Source organism: Mobula hypostoma, chromosome 4 (genome assembly GCF_963921235.1).
Source record: "Mobula hypostoma chromosome 4, sMobHyp1.1, whole genome shotgun sequence".
Classification (NCBI taxonomy): Eukaryota; Metazoa; Chordata; class Chondrichthyes; order Myliobatiformes; family Myliobatidae; genus Mobula; species Mobula hypostoma.
In genome coordinates this window covers 129,712,678-129,731,902 of record NC_086100.1, presented here as the reverse complement: position 1 = coordinate 129,731,902, position 19,225 = coordinate 129,712,678, and the positions used below count along the sequence as shown (strand labels likewise).

The following is a 19,225-nucleotide window of genomic DNA, read 5'->3' as shown; positions in this document are numbered from 1 at the left end:
TCTGCAGAAATTATCTGATGTCTCAGCAGTAGTTTGGTGTACGAAGGGAGGACAGAAGGGTGAATACAGCAGCCTTGAAGGAGGACTTTGTCAAATGGTGCAAGCTGAATCATCTGCAGCTCAACATCAGTAAGACAAAGGAGATAGTGATGGACTTTAGGAAGACTATGCCTGCACCGCTCCGTTACTATTAATGGTGAGGACGTGGATGTGGTGAGGATCTACAAGTACCGAGGCGGGTGCACCTGGACGACAGACTTGAGTGAAGCATCAACACAGAGGCCGTGTACAAGAAGGGCCAGATCACCTCTACTTCCTAAGGAGACTGAGATCTTTTGGTGTATGCCTTCATATGTTCTACCAGTCTGTTATCGCCAGTACAATCTTCTATATAGCAGTAAGCTGGGGCAATGGCATCAACACGAGTGATGCAAGAGGCTCAATAAACTGATTAGAAAGGATGGCTCTATTATAGGAGTCAAAACTGGGACAAATTGGAGGCTGTGGTAGATCAAAGGACCCTACGGAAAATCCTGGTAATTCTGGACAATATTTCTCACCCTCTGCATGCCACCTTGGCTAAACAGAGGAGCACTTTTAGTAATAGACTAAGACAACTGCGCTAGTCCAAAGAGCATTATATAAGGTCGTTCTTACCCTCAGCCATCAGGCTCTATAATGTGTCAACCTATAACTGGGGAAGTGATGATCCCCTCCTGTTAGACTGTTTGAAGTAACTTAATTTTTATTCTTTCTTGCTTCTTTTCTAATATTAGTAAATCTGTGCACTTGTAATGCTACCTTGACACCATAATTTCCTTTGGGATCAATAAAGTATCTATCTATCTAATGTTGGTGGTAGGCAGGTTGTTTAAATTCTTGAGTGCAGCATAAATCATTTACAAGACACAGCCAAGGACAGGCAGTGAGTATTTGTTCAGGAAAATACACGTCTTGATTATAACTTGAGGTTAGTTGAGGATATGCAGAATTAATGTAGGATCCCAGATTAAAAATGAACAAAATTGGTCACCTGGTTGGCAGTGAAGAGGAGCAAAGCAGACTTCAGAAAGAAATCAGTAAAATTTAATGCATTTCATTATTGGGGGCATATACAGTTCTTGTCATTAAATACTGGCCACTAATATGGAGGGATAAACTAGGGAATACATAATCAATGTTTTATACTGAGTATAAAGATGCAAAGGGGCCTTGGAGTATGTCTCAACCGATCCCTGAAGTTAGCAGGGCAGAGAGATAAAGTGTGGAGAAAATGACTGGAATACTTTTCATTGGAAATCCAAACAAACCACATCAGCTGACTTCCCTTCATTTATACTGCCAGTTGCATCTTCAAAAAGCTCCAATCAATTTTCCTCTCAAAAATCAGTTCAAACAGGTTAAAATGTTCAATTACCCAAGCATTTTCAGTTGAAATCTAACTCAGTGATGTTCACTGTAATTTCAATTGTAATTGTAATTGACATCAAGGTCATATTTAATCATGTGTGGCATTAAGTAGTTACTTTCATTATTCAGATCAGGGAAAATCTCTCCATTGGCTGGATCTAAACTTTCTTCTCTGGGGACCTCGCTGATGGAATTCCTCAAGAACAGTGACTTCTAACGAGATAATTTTCCAAAATGATCAATGTAAGGCCTCCTTTTGAGTTTCCCGCCATTTCACCCAATCCACATGATATCAAGAAACAAATGAAAACAACGGATATCATAAAGACAATAGGTCCAAAACAATTTCTAGGCTATAGTTTGGAATACTAGCAGTTGCTATCGTGCGGCCGCAGTCAAGTCCTTCAGAACTGTCGCTATGCCCCGCGGAAGCCGCAGCCGAGTGAGCTGCTCCCCCAGGTCACCCTCCTCCAGCTGCTGTCGCTCCTCCAACCATGCAGTCCCAGCAGCCGGGCCTGACGGCGCAGATGGCAAGCATGGCGGCAGGAGTGGCAGTGGGCTCAGCAATGCAAAACGTCATGGGGAGCACATCGACCGGGGCCATCAGTGGTGGTAGTGGCTCGGAGCCAGCCAGGGCAGATGTCACCTACCAGGAGCCTCCAGTGGCAGTCCCTCCGGCCCAACCTCATTCCCAAGCCTTCAGACCCTGCCGGTATGAAATGAAACAGTTTCTGGAGTGTGCCCAGAACCAGCATGACCTAACCCTCTGTGATGGTTTCAATGAGGTGCTGAAGCGATGTCGCCCTGCACACGGTATATATCAAAGCAGAAGTTGCCTGTCAAAGGATTGTGAAGATTCCTGTTGTGTCCCATTTAATTTTAGTGATGAGACTACAGAGACCAGAGTAATGTATGATTGTTAAATGTGAATAAAATGTTCTGTTTAGTAGTTTTTGCCTCTTGTAAACTGAGTGAATGGGCAAAAATAAAAATCATAACCAGGCCTGTGGTTGGCATTTCCCCAGGTCAGCTGCCTTAATACAGGACTGGATACCTACTGGGAACTGAAGTAGTAATTACAAACATTTGTAAATAAAGAATGCAAAGTGAAAAAAAACAAACAAACATAATTCAGAATACTTCCTCACCTCTTGCCAAGCTAATCCAAACAAAACTATCACTTGCCTAACAAAATGAAATATTTTTATTGCAATCAAATACTTTATTGCAAAAGATGCTTTATTACAATCAAAGGCTCATAGAAAACAGGGTAAATCCAATAAAAATAATTGCCATCCCATCAGCCTAGTCTCAATCATAACGAAAAATTTAAAAACAGCATGATCAAGTAAGATCAAGTAATACTTACTCATTTATTCTTCATACTTTCAATCACAATAGGTTTCTTTATGGATTTAAGGCTCAAGATAGTTTCCTTATAATTAGCCACTAAACTAATACTGCATGCTTACAGCTCAACCTTTGCACCTAAATGACTTTGATAGACATTTTGTCAAATAAAGTATTCACAAATTTTATGGAGATAACATTAAAAAAGAAGCATCAACTGCTCACATATGTCATTACATCAAATGTTTAAATATCATTTAAAAAAATTCCTTCATGTTCTTGGTTGAGCATAAGAAATTGCGCCTTTATCTTTACTCCCAGCTGTAAAATAACACAGTTGTTGAACTTCCAATTTGACCTGTTTTAAATTGCATTCTCTTTGATTGCAATAAAATATGAAGCCAAGGGAAAAAAAGCATTTAAGATACAAACCAGCAATAATCTAATTTACAGATGAACAACACAAGGAATTGAGTTATTAATCTATCCCTATCCTTGTTTTTTTTTATATAACTTTTGGAAGTAGTAAAGAATGAAAAGATGAATAAAATAATTTCTTACAGCTTTGCTTCAGTTGCTCGTCAGCCTTCTGAGGGTAGATGGGATGCCAAGTATAGTCAATAGTAAGTAAAATATTTGGTACAGACCAACACTCAATCCAATCAGACCTACAAAGAAATCAAAAGTGAAAGGATCACAATTAATATAATTCAAACACCAATTAAATGAAGTTTTTATTTGAAAAACAACCCACATTGTCAAAGATCTTTTATACTGTTCAGAGAATTTAAAAGTGCATTCTTATTTGATCTGGCATTACATACAGGTAGTTAAAAGTTTTAAAAAAATGCAATGAGATGGCACCTTAAATCTTTAAGATCATTAAATCTTTAATGCCAATCCATCTCATACAAGTGAATTGTGAAGCACAGGACAATTGTTTTGGATGAAAACAGACTTAAGACACAACAGACAGTAAAATAGCAATTATTTCATCTGTTTGCTGGTAGTATGCTGGGAGAACTACTACATGTTCAATGATCATCATGAGATGCTTTCAGCATCTGCCTAAGTAAGCAACTTATACCTGGGTTTTACCTTTTATTCTAATGTAAGTAATGAAGAAAAGGCTACAATCTCACTGCCTTAATCTCCTTAACTTCATGAATTCTGTTCCTCTCCCCAAAAATTCTGTAGCTGATATACACTTCTAGCATTTTCTGGTTTTATTTCAAATTTCTAGTAATTGCAGTTTGGTTTTTTTGCTTTACTAAAATATATTCAAATTATATTCATACAGAGTAAGTTGCGAAGAAACAGTGATATCTAACTAAGCAAGGTATTCTTTTGAAAGCGTGAATCAAGGGGAGGAATAATGCATTTGGAAAATTCAATTTTCAGAAGATACTAGACAACAGGGTGACCCATTGGGGCACCCTTTGAGAGAAGGGTAGTGCAGTCTGATGTGACCAGGATGAACATTAAATTTTCCTGAATGCTATTGGTATCGCTTTGCTTTGGAAACTGAAGTAGAAAACCTCAGTTTATGAAAGAAGAATGAAGCGTAGCAAAGCAAATATAGCTGCTCCTCACTTAACAAAGGACACTTTTGATGGCATCATTTCTGGTTTATCTGCCACCCTTGTGACTCTCTTTGTCAGTCTGGAGACGTGCAGCCTTTTCATCCCCTGTCTCCTCATCTCTTCTGCTATTTGTTGTTTGTCTCTGATCTTGGAGACGTGCATGCCTCTCCTCCTCTGTCTCTTCTTCTCTCATTTTTTTTTGTCCTGACTCTTTGATCCTGGAGTCGTGCGGCCCTGGTCTCATCTGATTCTTGTTCTCTCCCTCTCCTTGCTGCTTCCCGACGACGTTTGGCATCATCTCTTGACCATAATGTCCCCTTTCCCTTTCCACGCAGCATAATTAGGCTGACCATTTTTTTTTTTACCCTGATGCTGGATAGAAGATACGAAGCAGTAACACCAAAGGATGCTGATTATTCTTGATGATGTATTTGGCGCTCTCCTAAATAGATGTGATATAGCCACCGCTGTCCTTTGACTGCAGCAAAGGGTTTTATGGGTGTCTTGAAGTATGTCCTTACAATAAGATTTAATTATCTCTTACTGATGGGTGGCAGTTAGATCTGTCCCGATCCTGCACATGCTGATGGTGATTAGCAGAATGTGACCCCTCGAAATAGAGCTGCTCTGCCCTTTTGCTCCGGTAGGTGTCGCTGCTGAGGCTGGCCGTGCACATGCGTTGGGCTGTTGTGTCCCGATTTCCATGATGGCGGATTGGCTCTCGGGTTAAAAGGGAGCCTGTTGGTTTTGGCCAATGAACAATTTTATACGAATATATAACCCTGAACTTTGCCTGCATTCTGTAAGTTAGCGCATTTTAATTCAATTTAGCCAAAAAAAGTGCTGCTGTAATGACCGTTTGCACTAATTGGAGGTCACAAACAGACAAACAGACAGACAGAGCATGAGAGTTTTAGTAGTATATAGATTCAATTATGAACCACACCACAGCTTGCTAGATAAAATGATACTGGGAGTAATGACCTGAATTAAAGATTGCCGATAAATAATGATTAAAAACAGTCAGGAAAATAGGGGGTATTTTGTATGGTATGTTATATGGCAAGATTCACCGATTGAGCTTCAGCTAATTCTAATCTATACAACAGCTGAGGTGAGAGGACTAAATGCAACACATCCATTTCCTGACAATATAAAGCTAAGTCAGAATTTAAGCTGTGAGAAGCTATTAGAGGACCTAATCACTCAAGATTATGAACTTTTATGCTGCATAAATGGAGACATACAGTTATAAAACTATGTTAATTGTCAAGTGAATGGATAAGATGTAGGTGTCCATGATTGTTCTTGGCAAATTTTTCTACAGAAGTAGTTTGTCATTGCCTTCTTCTGGGCAGCATCTTTAGAAGACGGGTGAACCCAGCCATTATCAATATTCTTCAGAGTTTGTCTGCCTGGAGTCAGTGGTCACATAATCAGGACATGATATGTACCAACTACTCATACAACCACCCACCACCTGCTCCCACAGCTTCATGTGACCCTAAATGGGGGACTAAGCAGGTGCTACACCTGAACCAAGAGTGACCTGCAGGCTAGCAAAGGGCAGGAGTACCTTGCATCTCCTTTGGTAGAGATGTATCTCCACACCACCACCTAGAATTGATGAGATACACGTAAATTGGCATCAATATAGCCAAGCACTTTTGACCCAAAATGATAACAAAAATTAATCTGATGTGAATTCAGAAATGTCAGAATGATAGAGATCACAAGTGACTCAGGTAATTAAAAACAGCATGGCCAGTTAAACTATAAACACAACAGATTCTGCTGATTCCACAAATACAGAGCAGGACACACAAAATACTGGAGGAACTCAGGAGGTCAGGCAGCATCCATGGAGAGGAACAATTGATATTTTGGGCTGAGACCCTTCATCAGGACTGGAATGGAAGGGGGAAGATACCAGAATAAGAAGATGGGGAGAGGGATGGAAGGCAAGTGTGAATGTGATAGATGAAGCCAGGTGGGTAGGGGAGGGAGTTGAAGTAAGAAACTGGGAAGTGATAAGTGGAAAAGGCAAAGTGCTAGAGAAGAAGGAATCTGATAGGAGAGGACAGTAGACCGTGGGAGAAAGGGAAGGATGAGGGGCACCAGGAGAGGTGATAGGCACATGAGAGGCAGTAAGAGGACAGAACGGGGAATAGAAGACGAGGGAGGGGGAATAAATAAGTAAACAAACAAAAAGGAGAAATCAATGCTCATGTCATCAGGTTGGAGGCTATCTAGACAGAATATGAGGTGTTGCTCCTCCAACTTGAGAGTGGCTTCATTATGGCTCAAGGGAAGGACATGGACCAACATTTTGGAATGGGAATGGGTATAGGATTTAAAATGGCCTCCGGGAAATTCTGCTTCTTGTGCATGAAGCAGAGGTGCTTGACAAAGCAATCCACCAATTTACGTCAGGTCTCACCAATGTAGAGACCACAGCGGGAGAGCCAGAAGGAGTAGCTGACCACAACAGATTTGCAGGCAAAGTGTTGCCTCGCGTGGAAGGACTGTTTGGGGCCCTAATGGTAGGCAAGAGAGGGCTGGTGTAGCATTTGCAGGGATACATTCTCTGAGGGAGTAAAGGGAATGTCTAAAATAACTGCCATGCTAGAATTTAATCTAAGAAACTAAAATACAAGGAGTTAAAGGTTATGTTACAGCTATGAAAAGGAAGGTTCTGAAGAAATATCATTCACCTGAAATGCTATCTCCGTTTTACTCTAAGTCCCTAGCCAGCTAAATATTTCTGGGTTTTTCTGTGTAAGTTTCGAAATTCCAGAATTCTTGAGAGTACGTACTTCAGGTCCTTCTAATCAGGCTGTGACCGAACTGTGCTTAGTCCTGGAAGCACTCATATAAATCATCAAGAAATTAGAGGAGGGAAAAGACTGCCTCATCACAACTACAATGGCAAGTAGATGGTGTGGAATAAAATTATAGATAGGATAGTGTATCTGAGGAGGTAGAGCACACAATATCAAAAGTGGCGGAAGAATTTCGGTGAGAGCGGATAGGAGGAAGTGAGAAATATCCACAACCAACATGCCCATCCAGACTCTGCAAATCTCACACCAAGCAGCCACGTGGCATTATCAAATCTGAAAAGTACAAACCGTGTCTCAATGCTTTTCAGTGGTGTGATATCACATCTGATGTAATTATATAAACAATAGTTGTCCATTTGAAGCATAATATGATGCTGTTGTTCATTTCCATGCTCAGAATAGTTTGTGCCAAGACTACTTCCTTGTCCTTCTATTATGCTATAGATGCAGTTTAGAAAATATGGCTATACAGGAGTAACAGAATTACTGAATATGTTCCTAGTTCTCTTCTCTAATAATACCCTCCTTCTCTTTCTGTTCTGAGCATTTTACATCTTTCCAGTTCACAACTTTACTTACTTTCATATTCATATTTCCCTCAATTCTTTAAGCTTTGCTGGAAAGATTCTTTTCTCATAATCATGATCACCATCATCTCTGAAAAAAGTAGGTGCAGAAAACCAAGCCCATAATGTTTACCAATCACAAGGCGGTCCAGACGTTGAAGCTATGGATGCATTTTTTGATAATCTGAATCTGCCCACACCGTCAACAGATTCAGTAAATACACGATGCTGATATAAGCCTAGATGAGATCAAGAAGGTCATCTCTTCCCTCCCCAATAATAAGGCAACGGGTCCTGATGGTTTTAGCATGGAATTCTTCAAAGTATTTGGTTCAAAATTGTCACCTCTGCTCTTATGAATGTTTAATCACTCTAGGACAGCTTCCAGACTGCCACCCACTTTATGTAAAACCAATGTTTCTCTGATTCCAAAACCAGGTCGTCATCCCGAGGTGGTTTCATCATATTGCCCCATTCGCTGCTGCCCATTGAAACCAAAATTCTTGTGAAAGTCCTGGCCAATAGGTTAAAAGAATGCATTTGTTCTATTATTCATCCAGATCAAACTGGCTTTATGCCAGGTAGACATATGCATTTTAATTTGTGTTACGTACCCCGTAACTGGGTTGCCAAACCAGCAGAAATGGATCACTCAGTTGGAGTCTGGATTACTAGAACTAAGAAAGTTTTATTAAAGAAACAAGCAACACAGTAATCGAAAGGATAATAAATGCAACAGTTTAGCAATGATAACCACACATGTGCACAGAATTAAGATAACAGCATCAATCAAGCTCTATCGTTGTCTATGGGTAAATGACCAAATTTCAAAGTGACTCAAAGTTCAGTCCAGTTTAGTAGTTCAGTTCGCAGTAATCGTTGCCATGGCGATGGACAAGGTGGGGAAGAGAGAGATAGAACGGAAACAACTGATCATTCAGACACTGCTTCACTCACCGACCGGCGAGATGGCTCACAAGCAGCTTTTGGGCGGGTCCTTGGTGATGTCACCTGAGGTCACCGACTGTGACCCCTCCTCCAGATGCGGTCGATCCTCTGCAGTGAACCCGGCACCCAGGCAAGGGCGGACACACACCGGGTTCCCGCTGATCGTACCTTTTCACCCTGTGCGTTGTCCGGTACTTCTCACCACTCGTGAGAGGCGTACCGCTTTCAGGGTCTCGTTACCTCGGGTGGCGTGTGGGTGTCCCGCCTTAGCAAACCGGTCCCCTTTTATCCCCCTGCTGGGGTATCGCCTGTCCGTCACTTCAAACAGTTCAGGGTTCAAAGGGGGGAGCCGCTCCAGACAGCTCTCCCTCCCACGTCCCTTCATTACACATCTCCAGACGCTGCTCCATTGTTCCTTATCTCTCCTTCCCCTGAGGGCAGGTGGCAGACCACTTGCTGATGTCACTGATGCTAACCCAGGCCAGCAAACATCTTAATTTTATGTGTATTCTCGTCACATTTGCGTTGTCTTTTCAATATTTTACATACAAAACATGCAGAAGAGGCTGTAGTCATTTCAGTAGATGCGCAAGTGGAATGGCCATATATGATGTTTCCACTTAAGAAATTTGGATTTGGACCATCTTTCATTAAATGGATTGAGATAATTTATTCACACCCATCCACTTCTATTAGCACTAATCAGAATATTTCCTCCCCTTTTGCAATTCATCGTGGGACTCGTCAAGGCTGCCCCCTTCTCCGTTTTTGTTTGCAGTTATCACTGAGCCACTGGCTGTTAGCATCCGACAGGACCCCATTGATATCTCCCATTGATATGCATGGACATAAACATCACCTTTCGTTATGCGCTGACGATGTCCTTTTATATATCTCCAGCCCACAAACATCAATACCCGCCCTTCTGACTCTAATTAATAATTTTGGTAGTTTCTCAGGTTTCTCTATTAATTGGGATAAGAGCGAACTAATGCCGGTCACTGCAGTGGTTAATACAGCGTACTTACAGTCCATTCCCTTTAAAATAACTTAGGATAATTTTTCCTGTCTTGGTGTGACTATTACAAAAAACACAGATGACCTTTTGCAAGTGAATCGGCGAAACAAAGTTGAGCAGGTTAAGCGCAATATTGACTTTTGGAAAATCCTTCCAATTTCTTTGGTGGGGAGGGTTAACGCAATCAAGATGATTGTACTGCCACGATTTCTTCATTTTTTCCAGTCAATTCCATGTTTTATTTCTCTGTCATATTTTAAGCAATTGGATTCAATTATTATACCCTTCATTTGGAATTATAGAGCCATTAGAATTACTAAAAAGCACTTGTCAAAGCCCAAGGAACCAGGTGATTTTGCCCTACCGGACGTTAAAATGTATTACTGGGCTGCCCACCTATCCATTCTTGCGTGGTGGAAAAAAGGTCCACCCTCTGCCTCAGACTCGTGCCCAGCATGGTTACTCATAGAGCGAGTGCTTTGTAAGAAGACTTCCTTACCAGCTCTCCTTGATAGCCCCACTGTAGTTAATAAGTCACATTTTAGTAACAGCTTCATGGTTGGCAGCACCATAAGAATTTCGAAGCAGATTCAACTACACATTAAGGCCCCAAAAACTTATATTAACACTCCAATTTGTGACAATCATTCCTTTTTGCCTGGCCTGAATGATACTGTTTTTTCTACCTGGAAACAGAGAGGCATCTGTAGTGTAGTGACCTATATATTAATGGAAACTTTACCTCATTTGCGTAGTTACAAGCAGTTTACAATATCCTTGCATCTAGTTTTTTTAGATATTTACAAATTCGAGATTATGTTAGGAAATATATACCTAACTTCAAAGTTTTAGACAAACATGAGTCCCTGGAGGCAATAAATAAATTTAACCCCGTTACTCGTAGTGCGGTATCCTATTTTTATCAGATCCTACATAATGGAGCCCGAGTGAATGCTGCAGGTCTTAAACAGGCATGGGTGGATGAATTGGGTATAGAACTGACAGAGGAGGTCTGGGATGAGGGTTTAAAGAGTATACATGATTGTTCAGTCAACGTCAGACACAGACTTATACAGTTTAAAACAATACATAGACTTCATTATTCCAAAGAAAAGTTGCACAGTTTCTACCCTGATGTTTCACCAGTTTGTAATAGATGTAAATCTGTGAACAGTAACTTGTCACATTCATTCTGGTCATGTTGTAAGCTTTATGCATACTGGAAAAATATTTTTCACTGTTTCTCTGAGGCTTATGGGAAACGGTGGGAACCAGACCTGCTTATAGCCATCCTTGGAGCAACAAGCTCCTATCTTCAGCCAATAAGTATGAAAAAAAGGCTGTATTGTTTGGCATGGTGATTGCTAAGAAGTTAATCCTGCAAATGTGGAAAATGGACTCTGTGCCTACATACGATCTACGGCTGAGAGAACTGGCAAACACTTTACATTTGGAGAGACTGAGACTATGTAATGAGGACAGAGGGGACATCTTTGAAAGGATATGGGGCCCTGTATTGGACTTTCTTATGGGGTGAGAACTGAGGTTTTTTGGTGCAGTGCACCTCTGCTGTGTATGTTTACTTTTGCCTTTATATTTTTCTCCCTTTTGCTGCTCAATATTTAGTTAGATTTTGTTAAGGTCATGGTTTTTGTAGATGTGCTGTTTTTTTCTGTTTTTTTGTTTGTAATAAAAAAATAAAAAGAATATAAAAAAAACAAGCCCAGAAAAGTACACATAAAATCCTAACATCTGTTGCATGCTATTTATAAACTTAACAGTATATGTATCTGGGATTACCAGCAGTTTTGATTTGGAAAGAAAACAGTACAAATGAGTAAAATCCAAACAGAGGAAGTTTTAATACAAGCAGTTCTGCCTCAATCAGTATCACTATAACACTAATTGAATATAACACAACTGATAAATTATGCAATCTTGGATCAGAAACTAGGGATGCACTTGAGTTACTTGGAAAGTTGATGAGCAGAAAAAAAATGCTGTCCTGGTGGGCGGGGCGGGGAGGGGGAATGTCTTGGACGGTGGCCGGGGGGGATGGGTGGGCGGAATACCAGCCTACAGGTAGATCAGACTCCACTGCAGTAGGCCATTGGAAATTCACAAGCAATGTGTTCTATTAACAAAAATACTTTATTAAACAACACAATATACAACGTTTTGTATTTTAGCATGCAGTAACAAAATCTTGAGTCCATTGAGTCTGCTCTGACATTTCATCATGGTTTATCCATTTCCCCCTCAACCCCATTCTCTTACCTTCTCCCCGTAACCTTTCACACACTGACTAATCAAGAACGTATCAACCTACACCTAAAATACACTCAATGACCTGGACTCCTCAGCCATCTGTGGAAAATACCTGCCCATCTTTTCAATACAATGTGTATCCTTGGATGTTAAACTCTCAACTATTATCTTCTTTCAGCCATGACACAGCGATGCCCATGTCATACCTGCCAATCTCAACCCCCTTTATCCTATTGACATAACTGTTTTCATAACACAATTTCTTTATAATACAAGGTTTCTTAGGAATACAACTGTCATGTTGTAGCAGTATAACCTATATTACTTAGTAGGTCGAGCTACATTTGTGGAAGGAGAAATAAATTGAGTATTTGAATAATCTATCAATATTCTGTTTTATCTGCAGTTGTTTAATGCAGTTGTCCTGTATTATTATGCTTCGGAAAAATTCTAAAAAAGAACAAAATTTTTAGTTCACAACAGTCCTTAAGCAAGCATCGAGAATTATGTTCATGAAGGCCGATTTGTAGAAAGTTAAATAATTACAAATATAACATGGATACTTACTCTGGTTGGGTAACATTGCGCCATTTCAGCTTTCGTGCTTTTTGACTAGCTTGAGACTCGTTTGAAGCAGATGCCTGAGGATTTACTTTGTTGGGCTGGGAATCATTTACTAACGTAGCAGTAGCATACTTACTAGGGTGGCAGTCGGGGAGAAATAAACGCAGATCTATATTTTCTGCCTGCAATTGTAAAATAATAAAAAAATACACATTGCAGCATATCATGTATGAAAACGTTCTTAAAACTCAAAAAAATGTCACATAGCAATTTATTTATACGGATCAATGTTGAGTAAACAAATCAAATGCATGGTAAACTTCCACAAGCTACAACAAATTAATTAGTTACCTCAGAAAACAAATGCCACAAAAAACTAATTGGATAAGAAAGAAATATTGCCTGCACTGGAAAAAAAATCTACTCTCTGAACTCTGACATGGGATTTTTAATGCCTCAAACTAATACCACAAGTGTTCAGTTTAACATCTATAAAATACAGCAGCTCTGATAGATATATTAATATGTCTGAGAAGGGCCTAAATAAAAGGTGCTTAACCTGAAATGTCAACACTCTATTTCCCTCTATAGAAGCTGCCTGACTTATTGAGCTCCTCTGGCAGCTTGTAATTTGATACCAATACGTCAACCTAGATTATTTACTCAAATCTGGAGCTTCTCTCACTTGACTGGGGAAGATATTAAAGTAAGTTACTAGGAGGAAGGACAACAAATGCAGTGATATGAATATGATGCATAAAGGAATAAACTTGTTATAATTATTAATAAAGAAGACAGTATTACAGCAATAGATGAGAGTAGAGTGGGAGACTAAAGGAATGTTATAGAAATGAACTAATCAAAGACAGAGAGGCGGTTGATAGTCACTGGAAAATGCAGTTCAAAGACCTCTTCAGCTGCAACTCTGGCCATGACATTTCCTTGATCCCACTGCATAACAACCTATTTAGTTCAGCCCTGATACCTGTCATGACCAGTAAGTCATTGTAAAGGTAATACTGTAAAAAACAACAATAGCTCAAAGACGGGCAGTATTTCCACTAAAATTCTAAAGTTCAGCAATGAAGAGCTTTAGTTGTAAATCCACAATCCAACTCTCCATTTGAGAGGAGAAGTACATACCAGGGAACCTCAGAGACACAATATTTGTGACTATTATAAGGAATGGAGTCCATAGTGACTATAGACTGCTACAAGAAACATCAGCACCAGGGTGTTCCTCAACCACCTCCGTCCAGTGGATGAAGAGCTGACCCCTGAACTGTACAGTGGATTCTATTAATCTGAAAGCAGAGTGCACATGAACTTTAATGCACAATTCTTTGAAACAAACTTCCAATGACCTTTTGACCTCACTAGTCACCGACTCATTCCACCATAAGGAACCATGGAACACCTCCTAAATTTGAAAGCTCACAGAAATTTCTCACCATCTCCCTTTTGCTACATAACATAATGAAAGCCATGATGCTAAACAATTGGCCCATAAGAAAACAAATTTCACAAAAAACTTATAAAACTGTGAAAATGCCCTATGTTAATCAATCATGCTTACCACAGTATTGCACCTCACAACTCCCCAAAAGACTGGTTTAATATTCAGAATTAAGGAAAATACTATTCAAACTAAAGTGAGTTTACCCTAAAACGAAGGTTGCCCAACCTCAGTTATCAAACAGTAGTATGAATTTGCACATGCTGACACCTAGCTCCAACCCACATCCACTCACTGAACAAAGTACACAAAAGGACAAGCCTAATAGTCAAAGACCTGCAAGACAAAGGTGTTCTTTGAGTAAGTGAAATGAGTAAATTGTACTTTTCTCTTACCAGGAAGCCGCTTATGATAAAACTTTAATGCTACTAGTTCTTCAGACAGCTTATGGCACTAGGTTATTGGACTGCAGACAGCCATGAAATAAGCCCAAAGCAACACAATTCTGGGTGATTGCCCAAAAACATTTCATCAATGTTTAGAATAAAGAGTAATCACTGCCAGTGCCTATTGGTTACCCAGAATTTCAAGCCTCAATTAAATCAAAACCTTGGATATTTCAAATAGAAGTATTGAAATGGTTTAACTTTCTATTTTTTATGATACATCTTTTAGAGGTACATTAAAAAGACATATTTCCAGTAACAACAGAGGCCCAGAATTGATATCAAGATGCAAACTAACCATGTTTTTCTACAAAATCTCGATCAACTTGAAGAGATTATACGAGGGGACACTCAAAAATTAAAAATACCCTGTATTCACTTACCAAGGTGACAAAACTGTCAAATACTCAAAGATTCAAAATCATTAAAGAGCATCTATGAACAGCTTTGAAAAATGGTATGAAGTAAATCCAACCTTTTAGTCTCTTGCTGTATATGTCATCCCCGGGTGAGCTTTAACTGACATGCTTTCAGCCATTTCTTCAATTAAAATAAATGGAGAAAACACTCACTTGCTCCAGCTTGGTCATTCTCTACTCAAGTTTTTGGGGATTGCCAGAACTTTATGCTTCCTTGCCAAGGGGTGTATTTAGGAAAAGAACAAAGAATGGCTGACAACATCAAAAAAATTGTAATCTTACAGAAATATTAAAGCTGCTGATAGCTACGTGGAAAATATTGGCACAAACTCCTGTTATTTCTGACTTTTCTTTGCTGATTACCATCAATAAACTGTAGATTGCTGCTTAAATATACAGTAACACATACCTTCAAACAAAATTTTGTGTTGCAAGTTTCAGGAACAAAGTCACTGAAAGGCAATGAGAATTCGATATTCAGTGTTTCTCCACATGCTGCTAAGTAAACTGCAAAAGAACAATGCGTCAGTTTCTAAAACAACTAAAATATATTACTAAAATTTATTAGGAAGTGAATAGTTTATCATTATTATGAACTGTTCATTGTACAGTTTGGAATGTTTAACCACAATTCACACAAATTGGAAACAAGCATATTCCTTCAGTCATTTTTAAACATCACCCAAATTCTATAGAACCAAATAAAATTAAGCTTACAAAGGAACAGCATAAAATTTATGTGCTGGAGGTCTGGATTTGGGATCAGTGACCATAAAACTATTACTTTCAAGATAGTTCTGGATGAAGGTAGGAACGGTTAGGGACAAGGCCAATGTTGATGGCATCAAACAGGAAATAGCAAAATATGATAGCAACAAGCTTTTCGCAGATAAAGACTGTGTGGCAAGTCGGAAGCTTTTAAAAGTGAGACAGCAAAGGATCAGGGCCAATGAGTTCCTGTTCGATGGAAGGGAAAGGCCAACAAGATTAGGAAGTCTTGGTTTACAAGGGATATTGACAGTCAAGACAAGGGAAAAAAAGAATGTGTCAGGTGTACTTTGGAAGGACAAACTCCAAGGTAGAGTACAAAGTAAATGACAGGATACTTATAGATTTATAGATTTATAGAATAGTACAGCACAGTACAGGCCCTTCGGCCCACAAAGTTGTGCCGACTCTCAAACCCTGCCTCCCATATACCCCCCACCTTAAATACCTCCATATTCCTGTGTAGTACTAAACTTCATGAGTGTATCTACCTCCACCACTGAATCAGGCAGTGCATTCCACACATCAACCACTCTCTGAGTAAAAAACCTTCCTCTAATATCCCCCTTGAACTTCCCACCCCTTACCTTAAAGCCATGTCCTCTTGTATTGAGCAGTGTTGCCCTGGGGAAGAGGTGCTGGCTATCCACTCTATCTATTCCTCCTATTATCTTGTATACCTCTATCATGTCTCCTCTCATCCTCCTTCTCTCCAAAGAGTAAAGCCCTAGCTCCCTTGATCTCTGATCATGATCCATACTCTCTAAACCAGGCAGCATCCTGGTAAATCTCCTCTGTACCCTTTCCAATGCTTCCACATCCTCCCTATAGTGAGGCGACCAGAACTGGACACTGTACTGCAAGTGTGGCCTAACCAGAGTTTTATAGAGCTGCATCATTACATCGCGACTCTTAAACTCTATCCCTCGACTTATGAAAGCTAATACCCCATAAGCTTTCTTAACTACCCTATCTACCTGTGAGGCAACTTTCAGGGATCTGTGGACATGTACCCCGAGATCCCTCTGCTCCTCCACACTACCAAGTATCCTGCCATTTACTTTGTACTCTGCCTTGGAGTTTGTCCTTCCAAAGTGTATCACCTCACACTTCTCTGGGTTGAACGCCATCTGCCACATCTCAGCCCACTTCTGCATCCTATCAATGTCTCTCTGCAATCTTCGACAATCCTCTACACTATCTACAACACCACCAACCTTCGTGTCGTCTGCAAACCCGCCAATCCACCCTTCTACCCCACATCCAGGTCGCTAATAAAAATCACGAAACGTAGAGGTCCCAGAACAGATCCTTGTGGGACACCACTAGTCACAATCCTCCAATCTGAATGTACTCCCTCCACCACCACCCTCTGCCTTCTGCAGGCAAGCCAATTCTGAATCCACCTGGCCAAACTTCCCTGGATCCCATGCCTTCTGACTTTCTGAATAAGCCTACTATGTGGAACCTTGCCAAATGTTTTACTAAAATCCATATAGATCACATCCACTGCACTACCCTCATCTATATGGCTGGTCACCTCCTCAAAGAACTCTATCAGGCTTGTTAGACACGATCTGCCCTTCACAAAGCCATGCTGACTGTCCCTGATCAGACCATGATTCTCTAAATGCCCACAGATCCTATCTCTAAGAATCTTTTCCAACAGCTTTCCCACCACAGACGTAAGAGTCACTGGTCTATAATTACCCCGACTATCCCTACGACCTTTTTTGAATAAGGGGACAACATTCGCCTCCCTCCAATCCTCCGGTACCATTCCCGTGGACAACAAGGACATAAAGATCCTAGCCAGAGGCTCAGCAATCTCTTCCCTCGCCTCGTGGAGCAGCCTGGGGAATATTCCATCAGGCCCCGGGGACTTATCCGTCCTAATGTATTTTAACAACTCCAACACCTCCTCTCCCTTAATATCAACATGCTCCAGAACAGCAACCTCACTCATTTTGTCCTCACCATCATCAAGTTCCCTCTCATTGGTAAATACTGAAGAGAAGTATTCATTGAGGACCTCGATCACTTCCACAGCCTCCAGGCACATCTTCCCACCTTTATTTCTAATCGGTCCTACCTTCACTCCTGTCATCCTTTTCTTCTTCACATAATTGAAGAATGCCTTGAGGTTTTCCTTTACCCTACTCGCCAAGGCCTTCTCATGCCCCCTTCTTGCTCTTGTCAGCCCCTTCTTAAGCTCCTTTCTTGCTTCCCTATAATCCTCTGATCCATCTGATCCTTGCTTCCTAAACCTCATGTATGCTGCCTTCTTCCACCTGACTAGATTTTCCACCTCACTTGTCACCCATGGTTCCTTCACCCTACCATTCTTTATCTTCTTCACCGGGACAAATTTATCCCCTACACCCTGCAAGAGATCTCTAAACATTGACCACACGTCCATAGTACATTTCCCTGCAAAAACATCATCCCAATTCACACCCGCAAGTTCTAGCCTTATAGCCTCATAATCTGCCCTTCCCCAATTAAAAATTTTCCTGTCCTCTCTAATTCTATCCTTTTCCATGATAATGCTAAAGGCCAGGGAGCGGTGGTCACTGTCCCCCAGATGCTCACCCACTGAGAGATCTGTGACCTGACCCAGTTCATTACCTAGTACTAGATCTAGTATGGATCTACTTGGTAGTGTGGAGGAGCAGAGGGATCTGGGGGTACATGTCCACAGATCCCTGAGCATTGCCTCACAGGTAGATAGGGTAGTTAAGAAAGCTTATGGGGTGTTAGCTTTCATAAGTCGAGGGATAGAGTTTAAGAGTCGCGAGGTAATGATGCAGCTCTATAAAACTCAGGTTAGGCCACACTTGCAGTCCTGTGTCCAGTTCTGCTCGCCTCACTATAGGAAGGATGTGGAAGCATTGGAAAGGGTACAGAGGAGATTTAACAGGATGCTGCCCAGTTTAGAGAGTATGGATTATGATCAGAGATTAAGGGAGCTTTACTCCTTGGAGAGAAGGAGGATGAGAGGAGACATGATAAAGGTATACAAGATAATAGGAGGAATAGATAGAGTGGATAGCCAGCGCCTCTTCCCCAGGGTACCACTGCTCAATACAAGTGGACATGGCTTTAAGGTAAGGGGTGGGAAGTTCAAGGGGGATATTAGAGGAAGGTTTTTTAATCAGAGAGTGGGTGGTGCGTGGAATATACTGCCTGAGTCAGTGGTAGAGGCAGATACATTATTGAAATTTAAGAGACTACCAGACAGGTAGATGGAGGAATTTAAGGTGGGGGGGGTTATATGGGAGGCAGGGTTTGAGGGTCAGCACAACAATGTGGACCGAAGGGCCTGTACTGTGCTGTACTATTCTATGTTCTCTGTTCTATAAGCAGCTGGAATCAATTATGTTCTATGAGTATGAGGGACACAGGAGCATACTTAAGAATGAAATAATGAGGAGGAAAAGGGATCACGGGGTACTACTGGCAAAAAAAGTTAAAAGAGAATCCTGTAAGATTCTAGAAATTTATTAAGGGGAAAAAGACAACCAGAGAGAATCAGTACCCTGAAGGATCCATGTGGCTATGTGTGGAGCCAAAAAAAAGTGGGAAA

At 40.6% G+C, this 19,225-nt stretch overlaps 1 protein-coding gene and 1 pseudogene across 5 annotated transcripts in view; one reads left to right on the top strand and one right to left on the bottom strand.

The window, feature by feature from the left end:
• Positions 1 to 19,225, bottom strand: part of kiaa1109 (KIAA1109 ortholog) — a 439,747-nt gene that overhangs the window by 291,730 nt on the left and 128,792 nt on the right. For all 5 annotated transcript variants that reach the window (XM_063046524.1, XM_063046528.1, XM_063046526.1 and 2 more), the window contains exons 17-19: positions 15,281 to 15,378; positions 12,554 to 12,732; positions 3,322 to 3,428 (exon numbers count right to left, since the gene is read on the bottom strand). In XM_063046524.1, the coding sequence (XP_062902594.1) occupies positions 3,322 to 3,428; positions 12,554 to 12,732; positions 15,281 to 15,378 (384 nt within the window). The remainder of the gene's footprint in view (positions 1 to 3,321; positions 3,429 to 12,553; positions 12,733 to 15,280; positions 15,379 to 19,225) is intronic.
• Positions 1,829 to 2,374, top strand: LOC134345609 (coiled-coil-helix-coiled-coil-helix domain-containing protein 2-like; annotated as a pseudogene).